The sequence below is a fragment of the Rhincodon typus genome, chromosome 8 (genome assembly GCF_021869965.1).
Source record: "Rhincodon typus isolate 14 chromosome 8, sRhiTyp1.1, whole genome shotgun sequence".
Classification (NCBI taxonomy): Eukaryota; Metazoa; Chordata; class Chondrichthyes; order Orectolobiformes; family Rhincodontidae; genus Rhincodon; species Rhincodon typus.
In genome coordinates this window covers 80,283,745-80,299,466 of record NC_063339.1, presented here as the reverse complement: position 1 = coordinate 80,299,466, position 15,722 = coordinate 80,283,745, and the positions used below count along the sequence as shown (strand labels likewise).

General features: G+C 43.2%; 1 protein-coding gene across 1 annotated transcript in view; it reads right to left on the bottom strand.

Annotated features, from left to right (window-relative positions):
• LOC109917135 (tau-tubulin kinase 2) overlaps positions 1-13,746 on the bottom strand; it is a 162,650-nt gene extending 148,904 nt beyond the window's left edge. Inside the window, exons 1-2 of the mRNA XM_048600486.1 lie at positions 13,402-13,746; positions 9,073-9,220 (exon numbers count right to left, since the gene is read on the bottom strand). Coding sequence (XP_048456443.1) covers positions 9,073-9,220; positions 13,402-13,746 — 493 coding nt within the window. The remainder of the gene's footprint in view (positions 1-9,072; positions 9,221-13,401) is intronic.
• Positions 13,747-15,722: the final 1,976 nt, after the last annotated feature.

The following is a 15,722-nucleotide window of genomic DNA, read 5'->3' as shown; positions in this document are numbered from 1 at the left end:
GACCACGTCCAACTCTCTCTTGAATATACCTAATGAACTGGCCTCAACAGCTTCCTGTGGGAGAGAATTCCACAGGTTCACAACTCTTGAGTAAAGAAATTCTTCCTCATCCCCATCCTGAATAGCTTACCCCTTATTCTTAGACGGTGATCCCTAGACCTGGACCTTCCCAACATCAGGAGCAATTTTCCCGCATCTAGCCTGTCCAGTCCCATCAGGATTTTATGTGTTTCTACGAGATCTCCCTCATTCTTCTGAATTCCAGTGAATACAAGCCCAGTTGATCCAGTCTTTCCTTGCACGTCAGTCCTGCCATCCCAGGAATCAATCTGGTGAACCTTCGCTGGACTCCCTCAATAGCAGAAATGTCTTTCCTCAGACTAGGAGACAAAAACTGCACACAATACTCAGGTTACAAGGTGTAGAGCTGGATGAACACAGCAGGCCAAGCAGCATCATAGGAGCAGGAAGGCTGACGTTTCGGGCCTGGACCCTTCTTCAGAAATGGGGGAGGGGAAGGGGGTTCTGAAATAAATAGGGAGAGAGGGGGAGGCGGATAGAAGATGGAAAGAAGAGAAGATAGGTGGACAGGAAACAGACAGGTTGAAGAGGCAGGGATGGAGCCAGTAAAGGTGAGTGTAGGTGGGGAGGTAGGGAGGAGATAGGTCAGTCTAGGGAGGACGGACAAGTCAAGGGGGCGGGATGAGGTTAGTAGGTAGGAGATGGGGATGGGGCTTGAGGTGGGAGGAAGGACAGGTGAGGGAGGTGGGGACAAGCTGGGCTGGTTTTGGGATGCGGTAGGGGGAGGGGAGATTTTGAAGTTTGTGAAATCCATATTGATACCATTGGGCTGCAGGGTTCCCAAGCGGAATAGGAGTTGCTGTTCCTGCAACCTTCGTGGCATCGTTGTGGCACTGCAGGAGGCCCAGGATGGACATGTCATCTGAGGAATGGGAGGGGGAGTTGAAATGGTTCATGACTGGCAGGTGCAGTTGTTTAGTGCGAACCAAGCGTAGGTGTTTGACCAGGTATTTGCTAAAACTCGTTTCCACAGCCACATCACATTCCTCAGTGACTGCCTCCGGCTCAGACTCACCCCACGTGGATTCCGACAAAAGTTTCATCCCTCATGCTTTGAATCCACTCAGGATCACACTGCATTGTGAGATCCACACTCAGTGCCATGTGGCGTCATATGCACACTTTTGACCCTTCTCTCCAACAGCATCACATCACGCTGGCTAAGGGCTGCACCACACTGCAGTTCCACTTCATCCTCCAGCTCATTCACTGTGCTAACAAGAAACTTTCTTTTCCTTTCAAGCATCAAGGGCCACAAGATGCAACAACTCAGATATTCATGGCCCTCTGGAACCTCCCTCCCCTTCCCTCTGATTTCATCCCCTCCCCCTGACCCCACCTCCTATCAGGTATTCACCATCCCTCCCACTCTCCAATGCTGAATGTTCCGTGCTCAGCAAAGGTCTCAGCTTTATCCCTCTGCGTCCCCACCTTAATGAATTTTGGGCACGACATGACATCAAACTCTTCTTCTGCCATCTGCGTCTCTGATCCTATTTCTGTGGACAAGAGTCCTCTCCCCATCCCACAGACCCCTTCACACACCTCTAACGTTTTCCCTCCACCTGGACCACTCCCTCCAGCCTGTCACCAGCATTCAATCTGTTCTTTGAGAACTGTCGACGTGACACTGGTCGCCTTAATTTTTCTACACTCCTCACCCAATCCAGCCTATCTCCTTCCGAACTGACTGCACTCAGATCCAACCCTGAATTTATTATTAAGCCTGCCGATAAAGGTGGTGCTGTTGTAGTCTAACATACAAACCTCTACATTGCAGAGGCTGACTGCCAGCTCTCAAACACTACCTCCTATCTTCCCCTGGACCACAACCCCATCATAGAACATCAGGCCATTGTATCAACTATGGCCACTGACCTCATTTTATCTGGTGATCTCTCCCCCTCTGCCTCCAAGCTGATAATGGCCCAGTCCCACAAAGCTCACTTCTACTTCCTTCCAAAAATCCATAAACAGGACTGCCTGGTAGACCAATTGTTTCAGCCGCTCCTCCCTACAGAACTCATCTCTTCTACCTTGACTCTATCTTTCCTCGCCTGGTCCAGTCCCGGCCCACTACATCCGTGATTCCTCTGTCATTTTATGTCAGTTTCAGCAAAGTCCTGAACCATCCTCACCTACCACTACCACCACCACCACCACCACCACCACCCTCCCCCGCTTGGCTGAGCTCGTCCTCACCCTTAACAACTTTTAACTTCTCTCATTTTCTTCAGGTCAGAAGGGTGGCATAGGCCCCAGTTATGCCTGTCTCTTCGTGGGGTACATGGAATATTCCTTTTCCAATCCTATTCCAGACCCCTCCCACAAATGTTTCTCCAAAATATCAATGATATCATCAGCATTGCTTCCCCCTCTTGTCCGGAATTGGAAAAGTTCATCGATTTCGCTTCTAATTTCCACTCAGCCCCGGCTTTCACCCGATCTCTGACTCCTCCCTTCCCTTCCTCGACATCTGTTTCCATTTCCATTTTCGACTGGCCACTAGTATCCAGTATAAACCTACAACTCCCACAGCTTGTGCACCATACATCCTTGCACCCTGCTTCCTGTAAAGACTCCATTCTATTCTCCCCGTTCCTCCACCTCCATTGCATAGGTTCCAATGAGGCCAACTTGGACAAGGGAGCCTCCAAAACGTCCACCTTCTTCCTCAACCAAGGAATCCCCACAGCACTGTTGTTGACAGGGACCGCAACCAGATCCGACCCATCTCCCACACTTCTACCCTCACCTCCTCTCTTCCCTTTTGCAACAGCGATAGGGTTTCCCTTGTCCTCACCTACAATCCCACCAGCATCCACACCCAGAAGAACATCAGTTGCCATTTCCACCACCTCCAATGAGATGCCGCCACCAGACATATATTCCCTTCCCCTCCCAAGTCTGCCTGCCACGGGGTCCGTTCCCTCTGGAACACCCTGGTCCACATTTCCTTCAGTCTCAACATCCCCCCAACAGCCCCACTGCACCTTCCCCCTGCAATCGCCAAAAGGTGTAAAACCTGCCCATTTACCTCCTCCCTCCTCAGTATCCAAGGGCCCAAACATACCTTCCAGGTGAAGAAGCGCTTACCCACACTTCACTTAATCTAGTCTATTGCATTTGCTGCTCACAATGTAGTCTCCTCTACGCTGGGGAAACAAAGCATAGACTGGGCGACCACTTTGCAGAACATCTACGCTCTGCATGCAAAAATGACCGAGCTTCCAGTTGTCTGCTACTATAGCACACCACCCTGTTCCCTGGCTAACATGTCTGTCTGTGGCTTGCTACAGTCTTCAAATGAAGCTCAGCACAAGCTGGAACAACACCTCATTTTCCGCTTGGGGTCCCCGCAGCCCTCCGGACTCAGTATTGAGTTCAATAATTTAAGGGCCTGAACTCTCCCATGTCCTAGCCACCTACCCCACACACCAGGCTTTGTTATCACATAGTTTGCCATGACACACGACCTATTGTTAGCTATTAACAGCCTCCATTAACAGCTATTCACCCTCCTAGCCAGATCATTATCTACTCCTTTGTGTGTCCAACTGCTCTTCTCTCTGTGGGCTCTATCCCCACCTAACTTTTACTCTTTACCCCCTCCCCCACCATATCTTACACAGATAAACCGACATTTTCCTAGCTACCATCAGTTCTGACGAAGGGTCACCGGACTTGAAACGTTAACTCTGATTTCTCTTCAGAGATGCTGCCAGACCTGCTGAACTTTTCCAGCAACTTCTGTTTTTGTTTCTGATTTACAGCATCTGCAGTACTTTTGGTTTTTTTTAAACACAACACTCAAGGTGTGGCTTCACCAAGGCGCTGTATAACTGCAGTAAGACATCCTCACTCCAATACTCAAATCCTGTTGCTATGAAGGCCAGCATGCCATTAGCTTTCCTCACTGCCTGCTGCACCTGCATGCCAAACTTCAGCAACCATGACACCCAGGTCTCGTTGCACTTCCCCTTTCCCTAAACTGCCACAATTCAAACAATAATCAGTTTTCCTGTTTTTGCAACCAAAGTGGATAACCTCACATTTATCCACATTATATTGCGTTTGTCAAGTATTTGCCCACTCAGCCAGTCTGACTAAGTCACTCCGCAGCCTCTTAGCATCCTTTCACAGCATGCAGTACCTCCCAGCTTTGTGTTGTCTGCAAATTTGAAGATATTGCATTCAATTCCTTCGTCCAAATCGTTAATGCATATTCTGAACAGCTGGGGTCCGAGCACTGAACCCTGCGGCACCCCACTCGTCACTGCCTGCCACTCTGAAAAGGATCTGTTTATCATCCTATTTGTGTGAGAATTATAGTTCAAGCTTCAGTTGAAGTTGATGGCATGACAAACTTCTCCTACCAGCAACTGGTTTCCCATTTGACATTTAGGCTGGAGTTATATTTGTTGACAGCTGTATATCAGAAGAACGTAGTAATAAGGTATGGTGGTGCAATGGATGTTGACAAAGTCCAGAGATCAGAGTTCAAATTCCTTAACACAATTAGTCAAAATAACCCTTGCCTCACGGCTGACTACTTTTAGATTTTTGGGGCTACATTTTTGTTTTCAGAAGCTACTTTGTCATTCTTGTTAACTCGTTTATAGAGTCATACAGCACAGAAACAGACACTTTGGTCCAACCAATTCATGTTGAACGTAATTCCAAAGTACACTAGACCCACCTGCCTGGTCCTGGCCCATATCCCTCCAAACCCTTCCTATTGATATATCCGCCCAAATGTCTTTTAAATGTTGCAATTGTACCCGCATCCACCACTTCATTAGGAAGTTCGTTCCACACGCGAACCACTCTAAAAAATTAGCCTCATGTCATTTTTTAAAATCTCTCCTCCTCTCACTGAAGCACCTGAAGCCATTTAGGATTGAGGATCTAAAAGGAACGTAGCAGTAGTAATGACAATGTAGTCCAAGCGATTAGGTTTCTCTGCAGCCAAGAACGAGAGTCCAGACAGTACAGCTGCCTGCAAACTGACAAACTTCAGAAAATCTGCTCTAGGTTGGCGAGTAACTTCCATTGGGAGGATCTGATAGTTGGTAGGTTTCAAAGACACAGGCATAACTAGAAAAAGAGGTGCTGCTGAAGGGGATGAGCAGCTACGGGTTAAATTAGAAAAGGAGAACCTCGAGGGTAATTTTAGTGCTAGTGCAATGCTAGGTATGCTGGCTGTATGTCCCAAATACTGACAGATTATGCCAAACAGCACGTTCCTTCAGCAGTTCATAACAAGCAAGATATTGATCACACCCAACCAATAAATGTTTTTGAACATGCAAACAACAGTGTCCAACATTAGATATTGCAGTTGCAAAACATTTCCTGGATAATCCTGAGCACACAAAGAATCACACTAACAACCAATTTAGGATTATCAACTGGGCTCTCGGCTCTCAGTGTGGACGACTTGGGTCTACTAAAAGCTACATATATCAGTATACAAGGTTCCGATTCTTGTAAACAGAAAGAAAATGTACACCCCTGAGCCTGTTTCAATGCAACAAAATAGATTTCATCCATTTGCAGGTGTATTTCTCAGGACAATATTATAACTAGAATCAGAGTCAAAGTCAATCTGCTTGGTTTCAAATATAAAAGGCTGGCAGTTAACGGTCGATCATCAAAATTGTGTGCATTCTCTGTGATAATGGTTCTACTGATCATAGTCCACTTGTCAACTAATCAGCACATTCCTCTCTCACAATATTAATGTTGGCTTTCTTCTTGAATTGATATTCTTGCAAATTGTCCTGATGAGTGCAAGATGAAAAGCCTCCAAAAACTATTTGTAGCAACACTCAAATGTAGAACTGCTAAGCGTGCTGATGAGACAAAGATAGATAGGAAAGTAAATTGTGAAGGTGTAAGGATATAGATGGACAAATGAAAATAGATTAACAACATTGGCAGATGTAATATAATGTAGGAAAATGTGAACTTGTCTACTTTAACATGAAGAACAGAAAAGCAACGTATTATTCAAAATGGAGAAAAATTGTAGAACATGGAGGTACTGAGGGATCTGAATGTCCTGGTGCATTAATCAACAAGTTTGATTCAAATAAAGCAAAGGATCATGATGGCAAATGGAATGCTGCTATGTATTGCAAGGGGAATGTAAGTAAAGTGCAATGCTACAGTTATACAAAACATTGGTGAAACCATACCTGGAGTACCGTGTATCGATTGAGGCTCCATATATACAAAATAATATGAAATGATCTTCAATTGCCTTAGCAGCAGTTCAGAGTAGATTGACTAATACCTGAGATAAGTGGGTTATCTTATCAGGAAATGTTGGACAAGCTAGGCCTAAAATCTACTGGCATGTAGAAGAATAAGAGGTGACCTTTCTGAAACAGAAGGTCATTCGGCCACTTGACAAGGTGGATATTGAATAAGCGTGTCCCTTTTGGGCCAGAACTCGAGGCCACAGCTTAAAAATAAAGGGGGCTTCCATTTAAGGTGGTGTGGAAGCGAATTCATTTTTTTTTTCCTGTGAATAGGGTGTCTTTGTAGCTTTCTTTTCTACAGATCAGTAGATGCAGAGCTCTGGAATATTTTTAAGGCAGAAGTAGCTAGATCCTAGAGCAAAAACAGAATGAAAAGTTATCAAAGGTAGGCATGAATGTGGAGTTGAGATGACTGAGTTAAACAACTACAACTATCTTCCTTTGTGCCAGATATAATTCCAACCAGCGGAGAGCTTTTCCTCTGATTCCCATGGAGTCCAGTGGCGCTTGGGCTCCTTGATTCCACACTCAGTCAAATGCAGCCTTGATGACTTCACAAAACAGGAAGAGGATGCTGACATTCTACATGGGGAGGACAATGAAAGGGTAGATGATGTAAACAGTGGCAGAGTTTAGCACCTTTGGAAGTGAATAAGTCACACGAGAAAAATGTAACCCACACTAAAAGGCAGGAACAGCAGAGGCTCTATCAATCAGAAACTCAACATATAGGTGTGATACCAGAGGATTGCTAACTGTAGGTATTTTTAATCATCCTGTTCAGGTGGCACTTGAACCTGGGCCTTCTGGCCCAGAAGTAGGAACACTACCAGGAGACCTTCAAGCCACAATGTACCATTGTTTAAAAAGGGAGGAAAGAAATAGGCTGAGTAATTACAGGCCAGTTAGCTTAACATAAGTGATGGACAAAATACAAATACAAAATTCTTTGAGGGGATAAAGAAAGATCATGTCTGAATGGCTTGGTTGAAATTTTGGAGGAGACAAGTTGGTAAGGTAGAGGGCTAGGTGTAGTCTACATGGATTTTAGCAAGGCTTTTGACAATGTCTCACAATGGCATTCTGACTGGCCAGAAAAAGCGAGAGTCCATGGGATTCAAAGGCAAGTTGGATTTAAGGTTGCTTTCTGCCACTGAGTGGAAGTAGGTTTTTGTGACTGGAAGGCTGGTTCCAAAAGGTTCTGGGGTTTGGAGGTGCACAGGGCTCAGTATCAGATCTCGCTGTTTCTGTACATATCAATTAGTTAAACTGAAGTTCCCAAATTGTACAAAATTTGGTCACCACGAAGAAAATTGTAGACTCCAGGATGATGTTCACAGGCTGGTCAGATGGGTAAAAAGGTGACAAAATTGAATTCAACTTGAGGAAGTATGGAGAGATTTGGTGGGGAGTGCAAACAAATCAAGGGTATGCACAATAAGTAGTAGGATACTGAGAACTATAGGAAAACAGAATGACCTTGGAGTGCACAGATCTCTGAAGTCAGCATGACAGATGGTTAAGTTGATTAGGAAGGCATACAGGGTACTATCCTTTATTAGCTGAAGCATATCATGCAGTGCAAGGAGGATATGCCAGAACTGTATAAAATATTAGTTAAGCTACAGCTGGAATTTTATATACACGGAAGCAGCAGGGTACTGGTAATGTCTTTGGACTAGCAATCCAGAACCAAAGGCTAGTGTTATGGGTTCACATCACACCATGGCAGATGCTGAAATTTGAATTTAATAACATTCAAAGATCACAAGTACAGCAGATACATCGGAACACCACCTGAAGCCACTCATTGTCCTCACTTGGAAATATGTCACTGTTTCTTTACTATTGCTGGGTTAAAATCATGGAATTCTCTCCCAAAGGTCATTTTGGGTCAACTTACAGCACGGGATTGCAGTGGCTCAAGGCAGCAACTCACCATCACCTTTTCAATGGCAACTAGGGATAGGCAATAAATGTTGGCCAGCCAACGATGTCCCTGTCCCACGACCAAAAAAATTGGTCTAATAGCATGATGCAAAAACAACCTAGTTCACTGATGCTATTTAGGAAGGAAATCTGCCAGGCTTACATGTGATTGAAGATCCACAGCGCTGTGGTCGACTCTTCACAATTAAGTGACATCCACATCATGGTCAAAACATTGTAAGGAGGACATGATGCACGAAATCAGTAGATCTCCGAGAACGTTGCCAGGATAGGGAATTTTAGCTGAGCAAAGACTGGAGAGGCCGGGAGTCTTTTCTTTGGACCAGAGGAAGCTGAAGAGCGATTTAATTAGGATGTATAAAAATACAAGGACGGATTGGAAAGATAGGATGTGCATGAGCAGAGATGTCAAGATCCAGCGGGCAAATATTTAAACTAATTGGCTGAAGGATTTGAGGGGAGTTGAGCAATTGTCCTTCCACCAAGAGGGTGGTAGAGATCTGGAACTCACTGCCTGAAAAGGATGATAGAGGAAGAAGCCTTAATCATATTTAACAAATACTGGAATATGCACAGCAAATGCCATAACCTATTGGACTGCAGAGCAAGAGCAGGAAGGTGGAATTAGGCTGGATTACTCTTCTTCAACCTGTACAGTTACAATGGGCCAAATATTCTGTAATGTTTCCATATTAATCAACTGTTCAGAAATACCCTGATCAATAATGGGATGCAAGACAGAAACAAACTCAACATGTAAAACTTAGGAACTTACCTTGTAGTTTCTTCAAAACAGCAACTTCCATTTTGAGAACCTGCTTCGGTTGTTGGGCTGACTCCACTTTAAGAGCAACATTCTCCTGAGTCAGAAAGTCTATGGCTTCATAGATTTCTCCAAAGCCCCCACCTCCTATCTTTTTCAACTGTAAGATAAAGAAAAAAAAACATTAATTACTATAAATACTCAAAAACACATTGCAAGTTGGATATCTATTGCTGAACACAATCATGAAATTCACTGGTCATCAATTGTACCTAAAGCTGCAAAGTCACCAAATAGTTACAACTTGTACATGTTAAGCTAAATAAACCAAAAGATGTACAAGATTAATAAATCTTAAATTAGCATTGTACACTTAGAACTCCATCAACAGCCATAAGAATAATCAAAACTGCTTCACAGAAAGAGACAACATGGATGCTGAACTATACCAGGAGGTATCAAGAGTGTTACTAAATGTTTGCTCAGAAACAAGTCATGGAGGCATTTTAAAGAGAGGATGAAAGTATGAAATTGAATGCTAGAGGACCAGGATCCAATATATAAGCCGGTGAGATCAGGAGTGGGGCTTGTTTCATCACAGATAAAAGAAAATACTCATCACTATAAACATCTTTCCTCTGGTGCATGCCTCTTCTTCGCAGAGATTGCCTTGCGCGTATTCTAATACAAACCTACAACTAATGGATCAGAAATTACAGCATAAAATTGCGTTCTGAATTCAGCCCGCTGGGCATGCTGGTGTTCACACTCTAACTTCTTAAGAAATTGGTTCACAGGACCAATGTGTTCACCGGCGAGGAAAACAATTATTGGCCATTCCTAACTGCTCACAATGTAGTAGTGGTGAGTTCCCTTTTCGAGTCAGGTAGTCTGCGTTGTAGGTACACCCATACACCCAAAGTCAAGTGTAAGGCACAGTGTACTGGATGTGATTCGATTGGTCACACTACTAGGCTTTAAGCAAAACACACTTCATTTTACACAACAGTTAAACACATTAAAAAAATTGACAAACTTTAACTTTATTAAAAGACTTAATAAAAATAATATAATTATTAACTACGATTCATCAACTGTTTCAAAATAGCAGCATCCCTTAAACCCTTGGCAAGGCAATTTAACAAAACAGTTTCAGTTTCATGTACTGTCTTCTCACTCTCGCAGCAGAGAAAGAACTCAAACTTTAATTTGTAGAGAGCTGTATCTACAGCTTTAACTCCAGAAACTGCAACTTTCACAGCTGAAAGATAAAACTGAAACCCTGGATCTGAGAGCCTGACTGCACCCATTCATGATTCTTTTGTCTAATTTTTTTTTTTAAAAACCCTATGCTATTTACTCTGCTTTCCATGGAGCAGACACCTCTGCACTAGACTCAACACCACTCTTCAATAGGGGACCAAGAGAAAACAAATGCCTCTTAAAGGCACAGATCGTCACACGATGCTCAATCCTCTTCAGAAATTCAGTGAAGTCAGGGAAATTAAATCTGGGTCCTTGACTCAGATTTTGCTCCACCACACAGCAATTGCAGCTGGAATTATACTTCCTTGAATACAGTATAAAAAATGTATTGTGTAAATAACTTTATAAAATCCCAATAAAGAAATCTAATATGAAAGAAATAACACTCTCGGCAATGAAAATGCCTCCTGGGTTGCCAGGACATCATAAGCCATTATCTCAGCCAATGAATTGTTTCATGCACAGGCACATGCTTAAGTTCAATAAGGAAGCAATGATATGACCCATATGTAAACCAACTGAGTAAAGTCATGGGAAGACTTAATGGGTTTCTGACAGAATAGGAAGGATTACATAAATAGCTGCTTCTTTCTAATGGAAAATTAAATAAGTAATTGACATAAGACCCATAGAAAGTGTGTGTCTAAAACAGGCTGTCAATGGCAAAGAATCACTTGAGGGAAAACAGCTTTTCAAGGACCAATTCTGACTCTAGCCTAACATGTTGGGCAGCACGGTAGCTCAGTGGTTAGCACTACTACCTCTCAGTACCAGGGACCAGGTTTGATTCCACCCTCGGGCGGCTATCTGTGTGGAGCTTATATATTCAAAATTTCCTCCAGGTGCTCCGGTTTCCTCTCTCAGTCCAAAGATGTGCAGGCCAGGTGGACTGGCCATGCTCAATTGCCCCTTTGTGTCCAGAATGTGCAGGCAAGGCGTATTAGCCATAGGAAATACAGGGTTTACAGAGATATGGTCTGGGTGGGATGCTCTTCAGGAGGTTGGTGTGGACTCGAAGGGCCGAATTGCCTAATTCCACACCATAGGGATTCGATGATGCCGTTAGCTCAATATGACCAGATTGCGAAGAGCTTATTAAAACTGAAACTAGGTAAATCAGTAATACTTTGGCTAATTCATGAAAACAGAACAGAAGAGCCTGCTGCCGCCGCCACCACCGACCAATTCTTCTGCATCTCTGATCAATTTATTTAATTTTAAGATCAGCAATGTCAGCTGCAAAGATCAGCAACTCCTGCTTCACCCATCTATTCAGCCCAGTCAGAACCGGTAAACTGTTTTGGGTTTTTTTTGACTACTTAGTGTGATGCATCACACTGAGATTGCTGCTTAATAAATTGCTTTGAAATCACCTACAATTTGGAGCCCCTTTTTGGGTCATCTATGACTCCCAGCCCAATACTAAAAGTAACATCGTTCTCAATGTGTGGTTGTTGCAGAATAAAAAGCTGAGAATTGAAAACATGGATTTCAAGTTAGGCACACTGTTCATTTACATGGTGTGTATTACACAACCTCGAGTTTCACTTTGTTAAGTAAATTCAATGAGTTGTCTCAAATATTCAGCTTTCCTCGATTTGATTTGAATCATTGTTGTCATGTGTACCTAAGTACAGTGAAAAGTTTTGGTTTGAGTGAAGTACAGGCAGATCATAACATATAATGATGTATAGATCATAGTATGCCTTGCTCTGTTCAATCACCCTAAGTGTTATGGCTGCACAGGAGGTCTACAAAAGCAAGATCAACATTAGATTTGAAATTTGAGAGGTCCATTCAGTAGTCTAATAACAGTAGGGAAGTTGTTCTTGAACCTGTTGGTACTTGTGTTTAAGCTTTTGTATCTTCTGCCTGTTGGAAGGGATTATAACTGGGGTGGGAGCGTTGATGACGAGGTTGGTCGCCTTTCCGCAGCAACGAGAAGTGTAGATGGAGTCAGTGGATGAGGTTGGCTTGCATTCACAGCTTTGTAGTTTCACACAGTCCTGGGCAGAGAAGCTGCCATACCATGCTGTGATGCACAAGATAGAAAGCATTCTACGCTGCAGCTATAAACGTTGGTGGGGATCCTTATGGAGATGTGGAATTTCCTTAGCCTCCTGAGGAAAAGAAGCACTGCTGTGCCTTCTTGACCATTGAATCTACATGGGTGGTCCAGGACAGATTGTTGGTTATTTTCATTCCTCAGAACTTGATGCTCTTATCCCTCTTCACCTCAGCTTCTTGGATGTAGATAGGGTTGTGTCCTCCTCCTTTCTTCCTCAAGTTGTTGACCAATTCTTTAGTTTTGCTGACATTGAGGGAGAGATTGTTATCTTTGCTCCATGACACCAAGCATCCTGTATTCTGCCTTGTCATTGTTAGATATCCGGCCTACAACAGTGGTGTCGTCAGTGAACTTGTAGATGTTCAGACGAAATTTAGCCACACAATAGTGAGGACACGGAGTTCAGCAGGGGCTCGAATCCGCATCCTTGCGGGGCACCGGTGTTGAGGATTATCATGGAGGAGATGCTGCTATCTTCACCACTTATGGTCCAAAGGTCAGGAAGCTAAGGATCCAGTTGCAGTGCCAAAACCTAGGCCTCAGAGTTTGGAGATTAGCTTGGTTAGGATTATAGAGTTGAAGGGACAGCTGTGGTCAATAAGTAGAAGTCTTACCTATGTATCCTTATTTTCCAGAAAATCCAGGGATGAGTGTTAGGGAAATGGCATCTCCTGTGGACCTGTTGCACCCATAGGCAAATAGCAAGGGATAGAGGAAGGCTGGCAGGCTAGAGTTGATGTGAACCATGATTAGCCTCTCAAAGCACTTCATAATTATGCTGGTCAGAACCAGCAGGCAGTTACTGAGGCACACTACATGTGTTTTCTTTGGTACTGGGATGGTGGTCGTCTTCTGGAAGCAGATGGGGACCTCAGATTGTAGCAAGAAGTTAAAGATGTCAGCGAATACTCTCGCCAGCTGTCCGCACAGGATCTGAATGCATGACGAAGGACTCCATCTGGGCCAGACGTTTTCCTCGGGTTCACTCTCAAGAAGACCGATCTTACAACTGCAGCGGTGACTGAGGGAAAAGGTGCATCTGGGACTATTGGGGCAGGTGACACCATTCCACTGGCACTGGCATAAAAAGCATTGAGTGCGTGAGGGAGGGATGTGTTTTTATCCACTCTTCTGTTCTGCTTCATTTTGTATCCTGTTATGTCACGTAGGCTTTGCAACAGGTGGTGGGTGTCCATGTGGTTAGTTTGGGTCTCTAACTTAGTCAAGTATTGTCTCTTAGCATCTCCAACGACCTTGCGGAGGTTGTATCTGAATTTCCTGTAAAAGTTTGGTCTGACTTGAATGCCATACATCTGGTCTCCAGTAGGCAATGGATTTCCTGGTTCATCCATGGTTTCCGGTTAGGGAACATACAGATTGACTTCTTTGGCACGTAGTTCTCTATGTACTTGCTAACGAAAGTATGATGGTGGTGGCATACTCATCTTTGTTGGCTGCTGAATTCTTGAATATGGACCAGTCCGCTGATTCCAAGCAGTCCTGCAGAAGCTCTTCCACTGCCTGAGACCAGCACTGTACTACTTTGTGCTGGGTCAAATTTCAACTTCACAGCGTTGGAATCTGATTTTCCAAAGTGCGAAATGGAGCGGTAGGCATCTTTGTTGGTTGTATAACAATGGTCAAGGATGTTTGGCCTCCTGTGGGATGGGAGATGTGTTGATGGTATTTGGTAGCACCCTTTCGAAGTTGGCCTGGTTGAACCACTGGCTACAATGAATAAGGCCTCGGGGATATCCCCACTTGCCTTGTTCAAACAGATGCCTATTTTCCAAATGTTTCCAATGTTGTAACGGATTATGCAGCACTAAATTCAAAGCTACACCTCTATTGCAGTGTGCTTACAAAGCAAACTAAGAAAATTCTCAGGACTCCAGCCAGGGATGATATTGAAGGGTGGCTGCGACACATATTCTAAAATTATATTTTATCTATCTACTAGCTGATCCAGTACAAAATACGGTATCAAACAACCAAAGAGTCACCTTTAAAAATTAAACTAACACATTTTTGACTTCAAGTACATCAACTCGGAGGCATTTTACCCACAAAGTAACAGAATTGAAGCAGCAGCTATGTGCCGAGGATGTTATTTAACTATTTATTTAACCAACAATGATTGATAAAGGAGCCCTTGAAACTGGAGATTCTTCTGATACTGGTTTGGTAAGAAGAAATAATTTCAAAAAAAGGAAGTAAATCACTACAGCTCATTCACACGTATGAGAAATTTATCAACTTTCAGGTACTTACGTGCAATGGGTGGATCTTAATATCTCAAAGAAAGAAAAAGATTAGCATTCATATCCCACTTGTTACAATCACCAGACGTATCAAAGTGCTTTACAGTCAAAGACACAGTTTTGAAGTATAATCACTGTTGGGATGTAGAAAATGTGTCAGCCAATTTGAACACAGCCAACTCTCTCAAATAGCAATATGAGTGTAATCAGATAATCTGCTTATTGTGATGTCAATTGATAGATAAATGTTGGCCTGCTTTTCAGTGTAATGGTGCTATTGTGCTTTTACTTTCACCTGAGCAGGCAGGCAGGACTTTGATTTGACATCTCATCTGCAAGATATCATTCAGCACTCCTTCAGTACTGCACTGGGGTGTCAATCTTGATTTTTACATTCAAGCTACGGAGTGGAACTTCAAACTTTGTCACTCAGAGGCAAGAAAATCCAACTGAGTCAAGCTGGCAATGGTCCAATACTGATCTGTTTCACTTTGGAGGAAAGGGGATCTAAATTATTCACATCTATGTCTTTACAAAACATTTAAGAAACAAAACTAGGGAATTAAATTAATGGTCAATATGTTTAGTAGAGACTGTAATGATACGTGACATGAACATGATTTAATGGCTCTAGCAGCAACCCTGACCATCAATGGAATGCTATATTGTGAAGAACAGGATAGCTACTGATGGCAGCTTCACTTGGGCTCTTGTGATGCAATGGTAGCATTTGAGCCAGGAGCCCCATTTCAAGTGTGTAAATCATCTGAATGGTTATTTCAAAAATAGTTCAAATTCCAAAAGATGCTATCAGAGCAGCAGAAAGGACATTGGAGGGATAATAGTAAAAGCAGGATGAGCAAGGAAGGCATTTTTTCCTAACTTTAGAAAAGCACAGACTTCAACACAATTTGATCAGTCAATTTGATCAATTAGAATCAATCTGAGTTGACAGGTGATTCAAACTACCTAGTTTAGAGAAGACAAGAAGTTATATATGCAAGTAGATTTAGATGCAAAGTACTTCTTTTTACAGAGAATAATTGATTATCAAGGGACCTAGGTGC